This window comes from Gobius niger (genome assembly GCF_951799975.1).
Source record: "Gobius niger genome assembly, chromosome: 2".
In the NCBI taxonomy this organism is placed as follows: Eukaryota; Metazoa; Chordata; class Actinopteri; order Gobiiformes; family Gobiidae; genus Gobius; species Gobius niger.
Window position 1 is genome coordinate 30,812,465 of NC_136853.1, and position 15,910 is coordinate 30,828,374.

The following is a 15,910-nucleotide window of genomic DNA, read 5'->3' on the forward strand; positions in this document are numbered from 1 at the left end:
AAGCATGTAAAATAAAATAAAAATCCATATTAAACAATAAGAAATCAAGAACAAAAAGTGCAAAGTACATATAATCTCAGGATTAAAGACATCAACAGCAACAGTTTTATACTGTACATTCATTTCAAATATAAAAATGGATTTTGAATCAACATAACACCAAAAAAAAAAAAAACTACAATACAATCCAGGAACATAAACAATGATTCAGTACGGTCCATGGATGATAGAATTTTGTCGTTATATATTAATATTCAGGACACTTTATTCAAGATACATTTGGATATGACTATGCAACTATATACATGCCATTTGAAGGGGCTTTTGAAACTCATCCTTTAGTTTGGTTTTCAAGTAACACTCCCTGAAACTCCAAATGCTGGAACTGTGTGCAAGAAGAGAAACAAACCTGGCAGGAACCCTAAAAAGCGGTCAAATGATGTCAAGCTCCGACCTACAGGCTGAATCTAAGTCTGCTGTGTCACACACTCACTGGGGATCATCCTTTAAGGGTTAGGATCTTTCTGGGAGGTATTGCCACCCACATAAACACTATGGGATGAACATAGAAGTATTGCACAGTGCTCAACAAAATGCTGTGTGACGCTATCCAAAAACATCCCGCCTTTTCTTATCTTTCTTATTTTTGCCATGCTTTCACTCTCTGCATGTAGAAGGGGAAATGGCATAAAACGCTACGACATCACTACAGAACAAACTGTATCGCTACCTACTGATAAATCTACATCTCTAAGCACAGACGGCAGTCACAGTGATACACAAAGCAGTCCTCAGGAGACTCCTATGGAATGACAAATAGCTTTTATAATAGTGCTATCAACCACACAATAACATTGAAAACATTTATAAGTCCTCCTGAAGCTATAGCATCGAGTATATGCAAGAGGCTCCTCCAAGATAAGAGACTTTATGGTTTGTATGGACTTAACTTATTCCCTCTGATTGGACCCGGAGTAAAGGACATGATGGATTAATCGCCTACATAGACCATTAACTTTTACGGTTTTTCCTCATTCTTTTAGCGAAACTGCACACCAACAACAAAAGCAAAACTGATTTGTCTTCATTACTTCCCCGTTTTTAGATAATTGAGCAGACGGATGTGTCTCCAGCAGGTAGAAGGACGAAAGCCATCACACTTAAGTCATGGTTTGTAAAATCAACAAACTAGTTCAGACATCCAGTGCAAAACAGCAGCCACATGAAAGGTAAATTGGCAGTTTTAACATGGCTAGCTCTATTGTCACTGTTAAGAAGGCAACACAAAACCAAGAGACTGCATTAGAGGGCACTGTAGCAGCCAAAGACATTGCCAAAGCTACGACCACTATAGGAAGTGGGAGTGTGCATGACGAGAGGCTCTCTGTATGAGCGGCCTCTCTCAAAATGGCAGTGTTTTTCAAAATTCACTTGAGATAAATCGGTCAACTGTAATTACAGCCACTTCAAGTGAGAATCTTGATTGAAGGCAAGGGCGTTGTGACCTATATGGTATAGAGACAGCCCAAAAAGATCACTCCCACCCCTTTAGACGTTTACTACAGATTGTAAAAAAATCATGCAGATTACTAAAAATAGTTAAGATGTTAAATTGTATTAAAAAATACTATATTCTTCCTTTTACCCCAAGTGAAGTGTAGGACACCCCTAACAATGACAAGGTTGTTCAAAACGAAATAAAACTACAAGCATTAAGGACACAATGGCTACAAGTTGGTGCTTTGTTTTTTTTTTGTTTTTTTACACATTATTCATTTTTCTAAAGGCATTGAGTATTTTTTGGGTCTACTTTGAATTTTGATAAATTAGTTTTTAATAAGTACCCTCCAAATTCTGCCAGACATGGTAAAACAGGATGCAAACTGATTTGGATTGATTCTCACCAGCTTACATCACCTCTACAGAGAGTTCTTCTGAGTAAGTATAAAACACTGTAAGAAATCATGTGCTTGTGAAATTTCCAGCAGTATAATTTTGTCCATAGTAGTTAATGGCCTTGTATTTTGGATTACGTATATATATATTATACACTGTTGTTTGTTTACTGCTCTGAATCGCCTGCTGAATGTATTGTAAAGCCAAACATTGTCCTTTACAAAGTACACAATAATATATTTTTACTAACATCTCGTAGGATTAGATTTTCTTTTGTGGAATGTAATAAGGTAATAAAGGTAGAACTTTTATATCCTGGGATATATAATATTGGCTTTCCTCTATATCTGCATTTACATAATTTAAAATAGAACATCTTATTAAAAACATCAAGATATACACAGATTAAGAAACGGGTAACAACATACAAACACAGAAACTGGAAATAATTTTGTCTGCATACTTATATATACAACTGGTACAATAAATCATTTCAGTCATGCGCTATCTATACAGATCATATTGCTTGAAAGAAGGGGCCTTTTGGTCAAGGGCAGACTGGTTTATGACAATGAAAAACCAAAAAACAAGCCATTAATGAAGAAGTGTCGTAGAAAACCAGAAATGATTTGCGAGGCCACAGGGAACTTGAACAAATCAAATTGCGGGTGGAATTCTGGGGCATTAAAGCATGGGTGCGAGTGAAGGGGCAGATTACACAAATGGGCCAATATATCACTGAGGTATTTACACATACTGGCTAAAGAGTACTACAAGGCAGGCGCTGAAAGGGGCCCCTGTCTATTTCTTGGTGGAGAGCTGCGCGTCCACCTCCTCTTCAGGTTTCAGCACGTGCCACTGGGCGATGGGTCTCCTGGGGTTGGCCAGCATGTCGGACCAGTGGCGCAGCTCTGTCCCTGAGCTGTTCAGGCCCACAAAGACCTTCCCGATGGCATCATTCTTGCCAATCTTGTCATAGTCTAGAACAGTTATAACAACCTGCACTTTCTGCGGAGACAAGACAAAGGATGGACATGTCAGAAAGTTGTAGCCACCAAACATCGCTTCTAGTTCTACATTTCGGACATTATGCCTTGTTTGCTTTTGTGCATCGGTGTTTCACTCCTTGTGGTTTATAATAATGATGCTTGTATGTATGGAAAGAAAAACACTTTAGGAGCAATGGCTGTATTCAATTTACAAATAACCCACACTGAAGCAAAAAATGGTTACCTTACCCTACAATTAATTGCTTGTATTTTTTCTTTTTTTTTTTTTATCACATTAAGCTAAAGTGGCGCCACTTGAGGCCATGTTGACGGAGTAAACTTAAATTGAGTGTTTTTGGAGGGTCTTTGTGTCTCATCCAATTAGAAATCACAATACGAGCGATTGCGATGTTGTCACATCCGTTGGCCGTGGTAGGCATTTTACATTTTCATATTTGATAAACATTTTATTAAAATCCTATGATTAGCAAAAACAATGTCCATAAACAGGGCATTGCTTCTCTTGAGCTGTAACAGATCTATCATTTTATAAAACCGAGTTAGAGGCCTGTATGCATCAGCTGTTGCCTAACATTCACCAAAACATCCGGCGAAAATTGCGGAAGTAAACAATAACAGCGATCGCTCGCAGATGCTTATGAAAGCGGGGTAGGAGGGAGGGCAGGGAGTTCAGCTTCCCGATGGCCCTGTGTACGAAACTGTTCCTCAGTCGACTGGAACTGACCCGTAGATTCCGCAGTCTCCTCCCTGTCTGTGTCTACTAGAAAACAATGAATCGATGCTAAAATAGTTCACAACTATTTCAATAATCGAGTTGTCGATTTGTCGATTAGTTGTTTCAGCCCTACTTTCTAATAGACTAAATGAGTCTATGAGAAAGGTAACCACATCCAGCATCATTATAGATTTTTAGAAAATCAAGACTGAACCAACATGTCTGAACAGTAGATTTTAAAAATATTATTCTAGCAATATAATTACGTTTCAATCCAGTCAGATTTCCAGAATGCAGAAGAATATGAATCACACGAGCGTTCCAGATACATTTTTAAACAAATGTTAATGCGAAGTTAGAGCTGCCTCCTCCTCCTTTGAATATCTCACCAAATGAGAGTTTTATTCTCTAAACAGGAACAGGCTTATTAATTAAGTGCCCTATTCTTAATCATTGAATGTACGCAGTATAGTCCAGGCTACCACCTAAAACCCTACTGACTATTGGTGGAAGATGAAGTCATGCAAACTCAAATCACTCAAATGAAATATATTTCATAGTCCTAGAGTGAAATTATCATCCACAGCAGCAATTGCTATTAGAACTCTGGGGACAGCTGACGGCACGTGTCTGTTTTGCAAAAATAAAAAATCTGAAGACTAATTACTGACCTGACGGGATCAGGTTTAGATGAAATGTTTCGAGTCTGCTGATAAAATAAACTCATTTGCAGTGTTTTTTTTCTCCGATGGGAAAATGTCTGCCACTAAATTGATTAACAAATTAAACTGTATTAGTTCTCTAAAATGCATAATGACTTTGTAATTAAAAATCCCTGAAGCACTTTTGGTAAATCAGATCTCGTTCTGCAAAAGACCCAGAGAGGTATTATTGATTATGAGTATGCTTTCATGTGTTAAATAAGTAATTGACTTTTTTTTAAATTGGGATTGGGATTCCTTATTACTTTGTAGCACCTTCAAACAGTTAGACACAGAATGCCTCAAATCGATCGCAAGTTTAGGATTCATCTTGAACTACTGAATGTTGGGGGCTCCGATGTGATAAGACATGTAAAGGCTGACACATTTGAGTTAAGAAATAGTGTCTTGTTTGGAGGGTATTAAACTGAGGATTATTATGAACAAAAAATTGTGATGTGTGTGAGCTGAGACAGGTGGAATTTTACAGTGAAGCTAAATAATATTTGAGCCAACAACTGCAGAGTAAATGTGTTTTTTTTTTCTGTAAATGCCAGATGGTACCCATTTAATATCCGTAAAGCGAATAGGCCGCCGTTTTTCCATTCTAAGATATGTTCTTACCTGAGCTTAGACGAGTTGATGCATACCTGTCTGGTCTTTGTGTGTGCGCTCAGTCACGCAAAAGACCAAAGATGTTGTTAGAATTTAGCCTCTCCCAGCATATTCCTATAGCTCCAAACTGGGGTGAAGTTAGAAGCGACCAAGCTCTTCCACGTTTCCCCTATTTAAATACAGTTACATGAGTAGTTACACGATCCAAGTATAGTTACGCAAAATGAAACTATTTTCTAAGCACATAAAAGCGGTGCTATATTGCAAGGCCTAATAACAGTCCAGTTAGGTTCATTAGGAGTTCTAAGTATGATGCTATTTTTTGTTCTTATAGCCAGACCTTAGTGTTGTTTTTTTGTACCTGACGGCTTCGGCTACAACTGTGGTCTTCCTCAGAGGTTGTCACGTGGTTGCTGTGACGTGTCTTGTCAGCTGATTTAAACAGTTTTTGACACTGTCTTCCTGCTTGTAGTAGCAGGCTGACAGTGCCATCTGCAGTCCGACTTCTTCAGAACTGTGTCCCAGGTGTGGGAAAGTTGGAACGCCCCCTCGACCCGGTTCACAGTCTGGGGAGCGCGTTTCCGGATCTCGATGGCTTCTCTGATCCAACGGTGGTATTTGTTGCTCTCGGTGCCGATGACATGGGCATTGTCCTGATCCATAAGATGGCTCTCCCTCTTGCAGTGGTCCGATATGGCAGACTTCAGCTGTTCTTGTTCTGCTTGTCGTTTGGTGGCTCGTGTGCATGCTTTTGATGTTTCCTTTTCACATTCCATTCGATGGTCTTTTTTCCTGCCAGTTTCCCCCACGTATGATTTGTTGCACGACAAACAAGGTATCTCGTATATCACATTGCATTTGTATTGTTAATCTATTTAGTCCTTGGGGTGAACTAACAACTGTCGTGGTTTGGTGAGAGGTTTGACCGGAGTATTGATGTTGTGCTTGTACATGGCCAGACACGTCACAGCAACACCACGTGACAACCTCTGAGGAATGGCTTTAAGAACAAAAAATAGCAGGCCAAATAACACCTTAGCATCACTTCGATGTGCATAGAATTCTATAGGAGTGAGGATATTACTGCCAGACGTCAAAGTGCTCCTAAGGTGTCATTAGGCCTTACAATATAGTACCCCTGTTATCCACCTAGAAAATTGACATGTTTCATTTTGTGTGACTATACTTGGATTGTGTAACTACTCACGCAGCCATATTTATATAGGGGAAACGTGGAAGAGCTTGGTCGCGGTGAGGAGAGGCTAAATGCTAACAACATTTTTGGTCTTTTTGCGTGACTGAGTGCATTCACAAAGACCAGGCAAACTCGTCTAAGCTCAGGTAAAAACATATCTCAGTAAGGGAAATCAGTGACCTATTCTTTAAAAAAAAATTGCCATTCTCATTGCTTGAACAAAAACATAGTACTTCAGCATTTTTCATAGGTGTGTTCTGAGAATGCTATTTCTCCATCCCTCCATACCTGGATTTGTTCAAATGGGACTTCAAAGCTGAAGGACTCATTGTAGTAAGGATTGAGGGTGTTCTTTTTGATTGTCGTTTTCTTCTTCTTCAGTCTCTTGCCATTTTGCATCAGGTGGATCTTCACATATGGATCTGAGGAGTGAAAACAAACCAGCTTTTATTAAAAGTCTATAATAAGCCATCCATCCATCCATTTTCTTCCGCTTTATCCGGGGGCAGCAGTCTCAGCAGAGATGCCCAAACTTCCCGATCCACACACACCTCCTCCAGCTGTTCTGGGGGGACCCCGAGGCGACACCAGGCCAGCTCGGAGACATAGTCCCACCACCGTGTCCTGGGTCTTCCACGAGGCCTTGTCCCACTAGGACATGCCTGGAACAACTCCCGCGGGAGGCGACCAGGAGGCATCCGGAACAGATGCCCGAGCCACCTCAGCTGGCTCCTTTCGACGTGAAGGAGCAGCGACTCTACTCCGAGCTCCTCCCGGGTAACTGAGCTCCTCACCCGATCTCGGAGGGTGCGCCCAGCCACCCTGCGAAGGAAACTCATTTCGGCCGCTTGTATTCGCGATCTTGTCCTTTCGGTCATGACCCAAATCTCATGACCATAGGTGAGGGTGGGAACGTAGATCGATCGGTAAATCGAGAGCTTTGCCCCCCGACTCAGCTCCCTCTTCACCACGACAGACCGATACAGCGACCGCATCACTGCTGACGCCGCACCGATCCGTCTGTCGATCTCACGCTCCATCCGTCCCTCACTCGTGAACAAGATCCCGAGATACTTGAACTCCTCCACTTGAGGTAATAAGCCATACATTTTTATTTTTTTTCTCAAGAGGTGGTCTGTTTGTCCATTCAAATCCACTCGGATGCAATCAGGTAAAGTGTGCGTGTATGAAAACCGTCAGCCGCCCAGTGATTCACTACAGCTGTGCTTCTTCAAACTGGCATGACTGATTGTTTACAGTGCCTTTGTAAAGCAGACCCCAGGTGCAGTTTACTAGTAGCTTTAAAAAGGTGATTACTGCGCAACGTTTTCTTGTCTTGATGATGTGTATCAGGGGACAGAATTTGCAACATAATAGCTTCAATCCTGGTTGCAGAACTAATAAGAATTAATTAATTAATTAAGAATTAATTAGAATTAATTACTTAACCATGTGTGTAGGTGGAGGTATGTATGTGCCTGTAAGTATGTATGTATGTATGTATGTATGCATGTGTATATATATATATATATATATATATATATATATATATATATATATATATATATATTGACTTTCATTGCCTCATCATTTTCTTAATGCAATGTTAAGGCAATGTTGAAAACTGAACATGTTCAAGATTTTTTTCAAGATTCAAAGATTTGATTGTCAATTCATTAATAGGAATCAAAATGTTCACTCCCTACAGTCCATGGTGGGGAGTGAGGGGTGGAAGCACATGGAGGGCAGGGAAGGGAAGGTGTTCAGCTTCCTTAAAGCCTGGTGGATAAAACTGCTCTTCAGTCGACTGGACCTGGCCTGTGGATTACGCAGTCTCCTCCCTGAAGGCATTACCTTGAAGAGACTGTGTGAAGGGTGCGTAGGGTCCCTGGCGATTCTGAAGGCTTTGTGGGTGAGACGGGTGGAGTACATGTCCTTAATGTAATCTAAATCATTGCCCTTGTTTTCTTGCAAAACACAAGATATTTGAAAAAGTTATCGAAAAATCTGAAGGGGCACAAGCTAAGACCTAAAAAAAGCTGCTATACCATGTCACAAATGATGTTTTGTGGTGGTGACAGGTTATGACTAAATGCCATGCAACAGCTGAATGGGATTATGCAAGATTACCACTTCTGAAGCTGAAAGAGCCAAAAAGGGGAGACACCTGTGACACCACATAGCTGCTATCCAGGCACCTCTTATCATTGTGGCCAGCAGATGAGAGTTTGGCATTATTGAGTTCTGGGAGGCTCAGCGTAGCTCATATCCGGCCCATTTTGCTGTCTTATCCCAGGCGGATGTAATCTCTGTCATTTTATGGGTGAATAGCAGCGCTCATGATGCAAGAGCTCCTCTTCATAAACGCGTAGAGCGCAAAAGGGCCACAATTACACATCCAAGTCCATAATCTTGGCCACGGTTTAATGAGATGCTGCACAATGAGCAGATTCTACTTTAAACTGAACAGACGCCTCATAGAAGCATGCTGGATTAGCATCTAATTTACCTTCTAATTTTGTATTCTTCTCTGCATTTTAGGCTAAAGAGTTATCAATCTATTTATTTGCATCCTGCAATCTACTTCACACAGTTTCATTCAGATTCCTGTGGACACCTGAATGAGGGAGATCTCAGCTTTGAAATATTTAATCTTAGTTATGTAAGGGCTTGGAAATGCCTCAGTAACTATTCCTCAGCTCTTTACCTACCTGACTAAAAAGTCAGCACGTTTCTCACATTTCTGCCTAAATTGGTCAATAAATGAAGTCTAATCTTCATCAAAATCACAGAAATGATTAAACAGTGTCTACTTAAACTAATACCACCCAACATTTACATTTACATTTGATCATATTGTTATTGGCCATAACATTTAAACATTCACAGAGAGCGTGGAATAAGTAAGTACACCGCCTGAATCTCACTGAACTGCAGCAGTTTTGTAAAGAGGAATGGTCCAAGATTCATCTTCTTGTGAGCGTCTAATCTGCAACTACAGGAAAGCAGTTATTGCTGCAAACAAAGGATCAGTCAGCTGCTGACCCAGCTGTGTAATGTTTTTTCTCCATTCATTTCCCATGAATACTTAAATACATATAAATACACTCCCGGTCAAACATTTATGACCAGTTGAAAAATTGTCAAAATAAACATTTTGTATTGTTGGATCTTAACAAAGTTCCAAGTAGAACATCAATATGCACAGTGAAGAAAAAGAGTGAACCTTTAATTGAAAACAATAAATACATTTAAAACATTTTTTTGCAGCTGATCAAAACATTAGGACCACATACCTTTCAAAGGCCAAATCTGTGCAAAATGTGCTTTCAATGTCATTTTCTGCAGCCGAATGGTCCGATTGGCTGTCCATCAAGACACCGGATGATCCTCGACCCAAATGAAGGCCGTTACTGGAGCCAACTGCAGCTCAATAACCATCAGAAGGTATCTGCGACTGAAGGACTTTGAAAACAAACAAATGTCTTCAAAGTCCTCGTCTCCTTGAACACCACAGAACTGCCAATGTCCCAAACGTGGGACATTGATAAAAGGAAGAAAGTTTTATTCTCTAATGAGAAAAAATGACCTTGATAGTCCTGATTGTTTCCAATTTTCCTGGCATCTGAGTAGCTTTTCCCTTCAGTGGAACAATGGAGCTTCAGGTGGTGCAGGGGCGTCAAATGGCCGCTGGCTCTGTGCAGATGTTACAGAGAGCATCCCTCATGACTGAGGCCCTCGTCTGTGAGGGAAGCTTTACTCATTCATTTTTTTGTCTCACTCCAATTTCTTCTTGTTGCATATTGTTGTTTTACTTAAAGGGACTATACAGTGTTTAAAAAATGTTTTCATCCCTCTACATGTTCCAGCAATGTCCAAATGTGTAGAATGAGCCCAGACCTGTTCACCACAACTGCCTCTAAAATCCTGCACTGTCACTCAAAAAGGTGTTAATTCGGGTCTGAAGTGCCGTCATGCACAAGCTTAATATAACCTGCAGTTACATGTTAGGCCAGAGGGAGCAGTAGTGAGTATAAAAATGACCAACCTGCATCAAATCCTTTTAAGGTTAAGGTTAAGGTATAATTTATACTTTATCCCTTATATATACTTTATAGGGAAAGTAGTTTTTCTGTATTTGACCCATCCTCAATGCCGCTGGGGTGACCTGTAGGAGCCGCCAGCGCTTGAGGACCCATCTCCAGATGTGAAATCAGACTAATAGTCAGAAACCCCTGGCTGGAGGATTAGCCTATAGTACATGTTTTTAGTGGTAGGGGAAACCGGAGTCCACGGAGGAAACCGGAGTCCACGGAGGAAACCGGAGTCCACGGAGGAAACCTACGCAGACACAGTGAGAACATGCAAACTCCACATAGAAAGGCCCCGTCCAGGGAGGGATCCGCTGTGAGCACAAGCACTAACCGCTGCGCTACCGTGTCGCGCTACCGTGCCGCCCACTGAACCTGGAAGATTCAACGATGCAAAATATGCAATTTTTCAAGTGGTCTTAAACTTTTGATCGGGACTGTATATAGTGGATGGCCGGAATGGCCGACCTACATCTTTGAAATAGGTCATGTTGAAGTAAATCTAAAAGAATACGCAAAACTGTATTGTGTATTCCCTCATTATTGTTAGGTTGCTGTTTCTCTAAGGGCTTTGCATCATAAATGTTTGTGCCTCAGTGAATTTTGGAGAAGTCCCGTTCTCAAAGGACAAAACAAATAGAGCCTGTAGCTCAGAGACATCAGCACTTTGTTGGCTCATTATCACAGTCACACAGCGATGTGCTCCCTTTAACCTGCATGTGTCAGCTTATATATCTGGGAGACAGGGTCAGAGGTGTGCAGAAGCACGGCCTGAGCACTTAAGGCTTCAGACATTTGCCTTGTAAGTGTGAGTCATCATTGATGGCGCTATGTGCTGGGATACAAGGCAGGCAGCTGCGGGAACACTGTAAATGTACCAGAGTGTTTGAGCCTGAAAGCAACAGTCAAAATCATATACCAGCGGGAAGTTGAAGATTAGTTGACTCAGTGGTTACAGTAGCTACAGCAAGAGGCACACACTTCATTTGGGAAATGGAATAATGCACCACCCATCAGACTTTTAAAACGACTACACACATTGCAGAGTGGTGAAAAACAGCAGAATGAAGAGTGACATGTCTAGGAGGCTAAAATAGTCTGAGGAAACAGCAAAAGAGCATGCTGCTCTATTCTTCAGCACCAGTACTTAAGCATCAAAGTAATTTCACTAACAAAGTATATTTTGGGGTCTGGGTGTGAGCACAGCATGGGGCAACATTTAGAAAGTGAATCACTAAGACCCAATGAAAATAATTATTTTTGATTATACATTTTGTAAATGGTAATACCCACATCTTCCCCCGTGAGCCATAATTAAGAATGGTAAACAGGATGACAATAGAGTACTGGTCCAGGGCCATCAATTACTTGTCCTCCTCCTTAAGGCTCCGTGTGGATGGAGCCTAATTATTGTTATTTAAGACTTGCAATTATTTTATCCATGTGGTGCACTTTTAAAGCTGTGGTAATCAAATTATTTTCTTGTACTAGAGTAAACTTCATTTGCCTCCATAGATCCACATATTAAACGCGACATTTGCAACAGACAATGCCATGTGCGCTGTTGGTAAAATATAGTGCATTTTCCTCGAGCACGAACCTGAGAGTCAGAGACTAAAGCATTGGCGGCCCACCCTGTTCACGTCTCAACCATGTCTCGCTATGAACTCCGGCTTCTAATGAACTCAAGTGAACAATAGGGTTGGGCGGACGGTCTGTGAGAGTTTAGGAAGCAGCTGAGAGGTTTTACTCTACTACCTACAATTTTGATTCAGGTTTGATTCAGGTAGTGCAGCTCTAAAGCACATGCACATCTAACAAAAGTCTAAGTCTTGGACAATTTACAATATATTTTTGTGTAAGCCAATGGTGGCGTTGTTCATTGAAATTGCTTTGCTTACCTGCATTTGTTAACCTGGCAAGAGCCAGATTAAGATTACAGTGCCAATAACATTAGCACTAATATCAATCTGGGATCCTGCCGCCTTAAATCAGTCAGTGGACTTTTGGAGCAGCATTTGCAGCTGATTGAATCAAGCAAAACTGCAAATCCATTGTATATTTATTATTTAGTTCCGGAGAATGTTATGTGTGTTTTTTATGTGTCATCATACTTTTTCCGCCATCGCCGCGTTTTTAATTCGTATGAATTTGGTCCAAAATGCTTTAGATTTGGATTCAAACATATCGGCAGGAGCAGCAAAAACAGATTCTCGTGTGTATGTGAATTTAGATTGTGGGGAAGGTTATGCATTTCCTTGTCTAAGCTGATCATGGACAGCAATCCAAAAGTACAAAAAGCACAGGTCATACTGGGAATTCATAAGGACCAATATCTGCAATCTGCATCTGAGCAGCTAGCTATCAAAGCGCACTATGTGCCGGGACACTTGCACTGAGATAGAGAAGCAAATGTTGTGCAGAAACCAAGTGGACGCAGGTGGATGGTAATTGCACCAAATAGAGGTGAGGCGAGAGTGCCCCGGGAATTTGAAATGAAGCCTCTGAAGGTGAGAGTAGTGTAGAGTAGGAGACTCGAACCCCCATTATTTTATTAGGTAGTCCTTCCATTGAGATGCCAACAGGAAGACATTTGCTCTCAAATGTTATTTACCAGACCAACTTTATCATTTCCTTAATTTCTGAGAGCATTACAGAGCAAAACCGCCAATATGCTTGTATGTGGACGTACAAACATCTGCTAAAGGGTGTCTCTTTACCTGACAGGCCTCCCACGTCCATCTTCTTCAGATTCTTGGCCTCCAAGACGACCACAGTCAGTTTTCCAGCCGTGGGGACATAGCGCAGAGAGAAGCAGATATCGCCCAGCTTCTCTTGCTGTGAGACACACCAGTTCCAATCAAAAACAGTCACAACAAAAAGCAATAAATCAAATGAAAAGCGTATTTGATAACAAGTACATGATTTTTTATTTGACCTTTATATAATTATGAGAATATCACTGAGATTCAGACTCTCCTATTGTACATGTTTTCGTGGTAAGGGAAACCAGAGCACTAACCATTGTAAATCTAAAGCTAATCTAAAGCTATCAAATCTTCAGTACATTTAATACATAATACATATTAGGCAGAACTCCTAAATTAACATATTTTTAGATTTTTGTTTTATGTAAATTCAAGCTGTTTCAATAAATACTTTCAGATATTTATTGTGTAACACATTTTTCTGCATTCCTAAACTCAAATAAATAATTTGTCCTGATATTTTGTGTGCCTCGGATCTCATTTCCTTTTTCTATTACTATTCTTTGCTATTTTGTATAACTGATAGAAGTACATGCAGACTTTTAAAACAACAAATACAGTTAACACACTGATCAGTTTTGGATGTTTATTTCAAAATGTCATCAAATACATGCACCTTATTAACTCAGTGGAGCTCAATGGCAGTCAGATTAGTTGTGTCAACAGCAAAGACTATGCTCTTTGATATTTTCCAAGAACAGCTAAAGGCCACCTGTTGCTTTTTGAGTTGAAGGTCACTGCTGGAACTTGGTCGCTCATATTTGACCCTAACATTTAAGTTTGGAGTGTACTTCAGGTGAGTGCAAATGGAAACTCAGAGCTGACACAGATAATATGGAGTCAATGACGTAGTATGAGTGCGATGCATTTGCAGAAGTGCCAGTAGTGCGTAGTATACAAGGGAGTTGTTAACAATATAATCAGTCTGTGGCCTTCAATCACCGTCTATTACATAAATGCCACTTCTTTAGAGCTAGAGCCTGAACCTGATGAATATTTCAGTAAGAGGTAGCAGCCAGAGCCGCCCGCTCTGACAATGCACTTCGCTATTAAGGCCTAATAGTATGAGGTTAAAATGTAGAGTTCAATGCTTTACCAGCCAAATGCTAAAAATAAGGCTCTCCAAGTAACACGTGCTGCATCCCGTGACATTTACCATGAAAATTGAATCTCCTGAACTGCTGCCAGGAAAGTCATAGTCTATTAATTGAAGGGGAAGTGTGGACATCTGATTAGGTGACATTTCTTTGAGAGATGGATTGTATCAGCCACGCTTAGCAGCTCAAGCAGAAGCATGCTTGAAATAATGACAGTATAACAGCAAATCTGGGTTTGATTTTAATTTAGGTAAAAAGTGACATTATTTGTGCCACTCTGGACCATACCTCCTCTTTCTCAGCGCTCTGCAGATCCCGCCATTCTTCTGTTATGTGACTGAAGTCCACCTTGTTCATGGGCACCTTGATGTCCCCAATGGCATCGTGTTTGGAGAAGCGATCGAAGTCATACACTGTCATTACAAGCGTTTTTCCACCAAGCTCTACATAAGGAACCTAGGCGATAGGAAATACTTTATTTACTTTATTGTTTATGACAGCAAAAAGAAAAGGAAAAAAAACTGCACTATGACCTGAAAAGAAAAATAAATCAATTACATATTCTTCAACATATATTTTCATGAACATACAAATCCTATAAATGTCATCTCTTCGACTGGCAAACCATTTTTTTTTTACTCTAATTTGTTGGCAGCTTGAGACTGCAGGCCATTTTAACCCATAGGACCCCCAGGCTCAATTCATAATCAAGACAATGTACTGAAACTAACCAGTTTATGTAAATCAAATGTATATGAGAGACCTCCTATGCGTATCACTTTGAGTCAGGACTGACGGTGTTGACTGAAAAATATGTTATTGTGACAAGTTCACTGTCTGCTGTCAACACCAAGCATCATGTCAAATCACGCTGTCAGTGGAACAAGAGTTATCACAAAAAAAAACAGTAGTGCGGGTTTGATGATAATTGTCTATGGGAGGTGTTTACCTTGAATGTAAACTGCTCATTGAAGACAGGATTGAGAGTTTTTCTGTGAACCTTGGTCTCAAACTTTTTCTTCTTGTCAGGGAGCAGGTAGACCTTTACGTACGGATCAGAGGTGCCGCCCATGTCCATAGCAGGGAGCTCTGCCGCCTGAATGATCCCCACTATAAGCTGAAGGAAGGCAAAAGTCAAAAAATTCATCTTTGTGCAGACAGATGACGTGATCATAGGTTTGACTGTTCCGACAGACACACAGTATACCGAATAAAGCAGCACTAGATTAAGTCAGGGGTTATTATCGTTTCCTGGTGACAGCATGAGGTTGAATTGGATGTCAGTGATCTGAGCTGATATGCCACTATGAGAAGGTCATGTCTGCTGGACTGTCATTGGCCACAGAGTTAGTAAAGGTCAGGGCGTGTCAGCTTTGCAACAGGAGAAGCTTCTCTATACCTGAGGTGATAATTGATAACCACAATGGAGAAGCTGATTGAGCTGCCAGTCAGTGCAACCACTCAGGAGAGCTCTCAGAAGGCCCAGCTAGTCAGTCAATCAACTTCCTATCAGCAGCCATCAAGCAGCAATCTGGAAGCTGACCAGGGCACTGAGCCATGTAGCCGTACAGCTGTCAAGACTGCCATCAGGAAACTCCCAGATTAAAGAATGTAAACAACAGAGTGAGCAATGGACAGTGAGAGAATGCTCACTCATCTTACGTTTATCATCAACTAATACTTTCTAACATAAAATACCATTGTCAACTTTATGTATATAGCAGCATTAGGTGCCCACAGTGCTTCACATACAGGGGTAAACAACATAGGCACAAAATAAAAATAGAGAGCAAAAAAAAGACTCATAACAAAGTAACTGCAC

The 15,910-nt window shown here is 40.7% G+C and overlaps 1 protein-coding gene across 6 annotated transcripts in view; it reads right to left on the reverse strand.

Moving 5' to 3' along the window:
- Nucleotides 1-643: 643 nt before the first annotated feature.
- syt1a (synaptotagmin Ia) overlaps nucleotides 644-15,910 on the reverse strand; it is a 123,509-nt gene continuing 108,242 nt past the window's right edge. For all 6 annotated transcript variants that reach the window (XM_079582326.1, XM_079582325.1, XM_079582322.1 and 3 more), the window contains 5 exons: nucleotides 15,038-15,205; nucleotides 14,377-14,544; nucleotides 12,944-13,061; nucleotides 6,421-6,554; nucleotides 644-2,904 (listed from right to left, as the gene is read on the reverse strand). In XM_079582326.1, coding sequence (XP_079438452.1) covers nucleotides 2,698-2,904; nucleotides 6,421-6,554; nucleotides 12,944-13,061; nucleotides 14,377-14,544; nucleotides 15,038-15,205 — 795 coding nt within the window. In that variant the 3' untranslated portion in view covers nucleotides 644-2,697. The remainder of the gene's footprint in view (nucleotides 2,905-6,420; nucleotides 6,555-12,943; nucleotides 13,062-14,376; nucleotides 14,545-15,037; nucleotides 15,206-15,910) is intronic.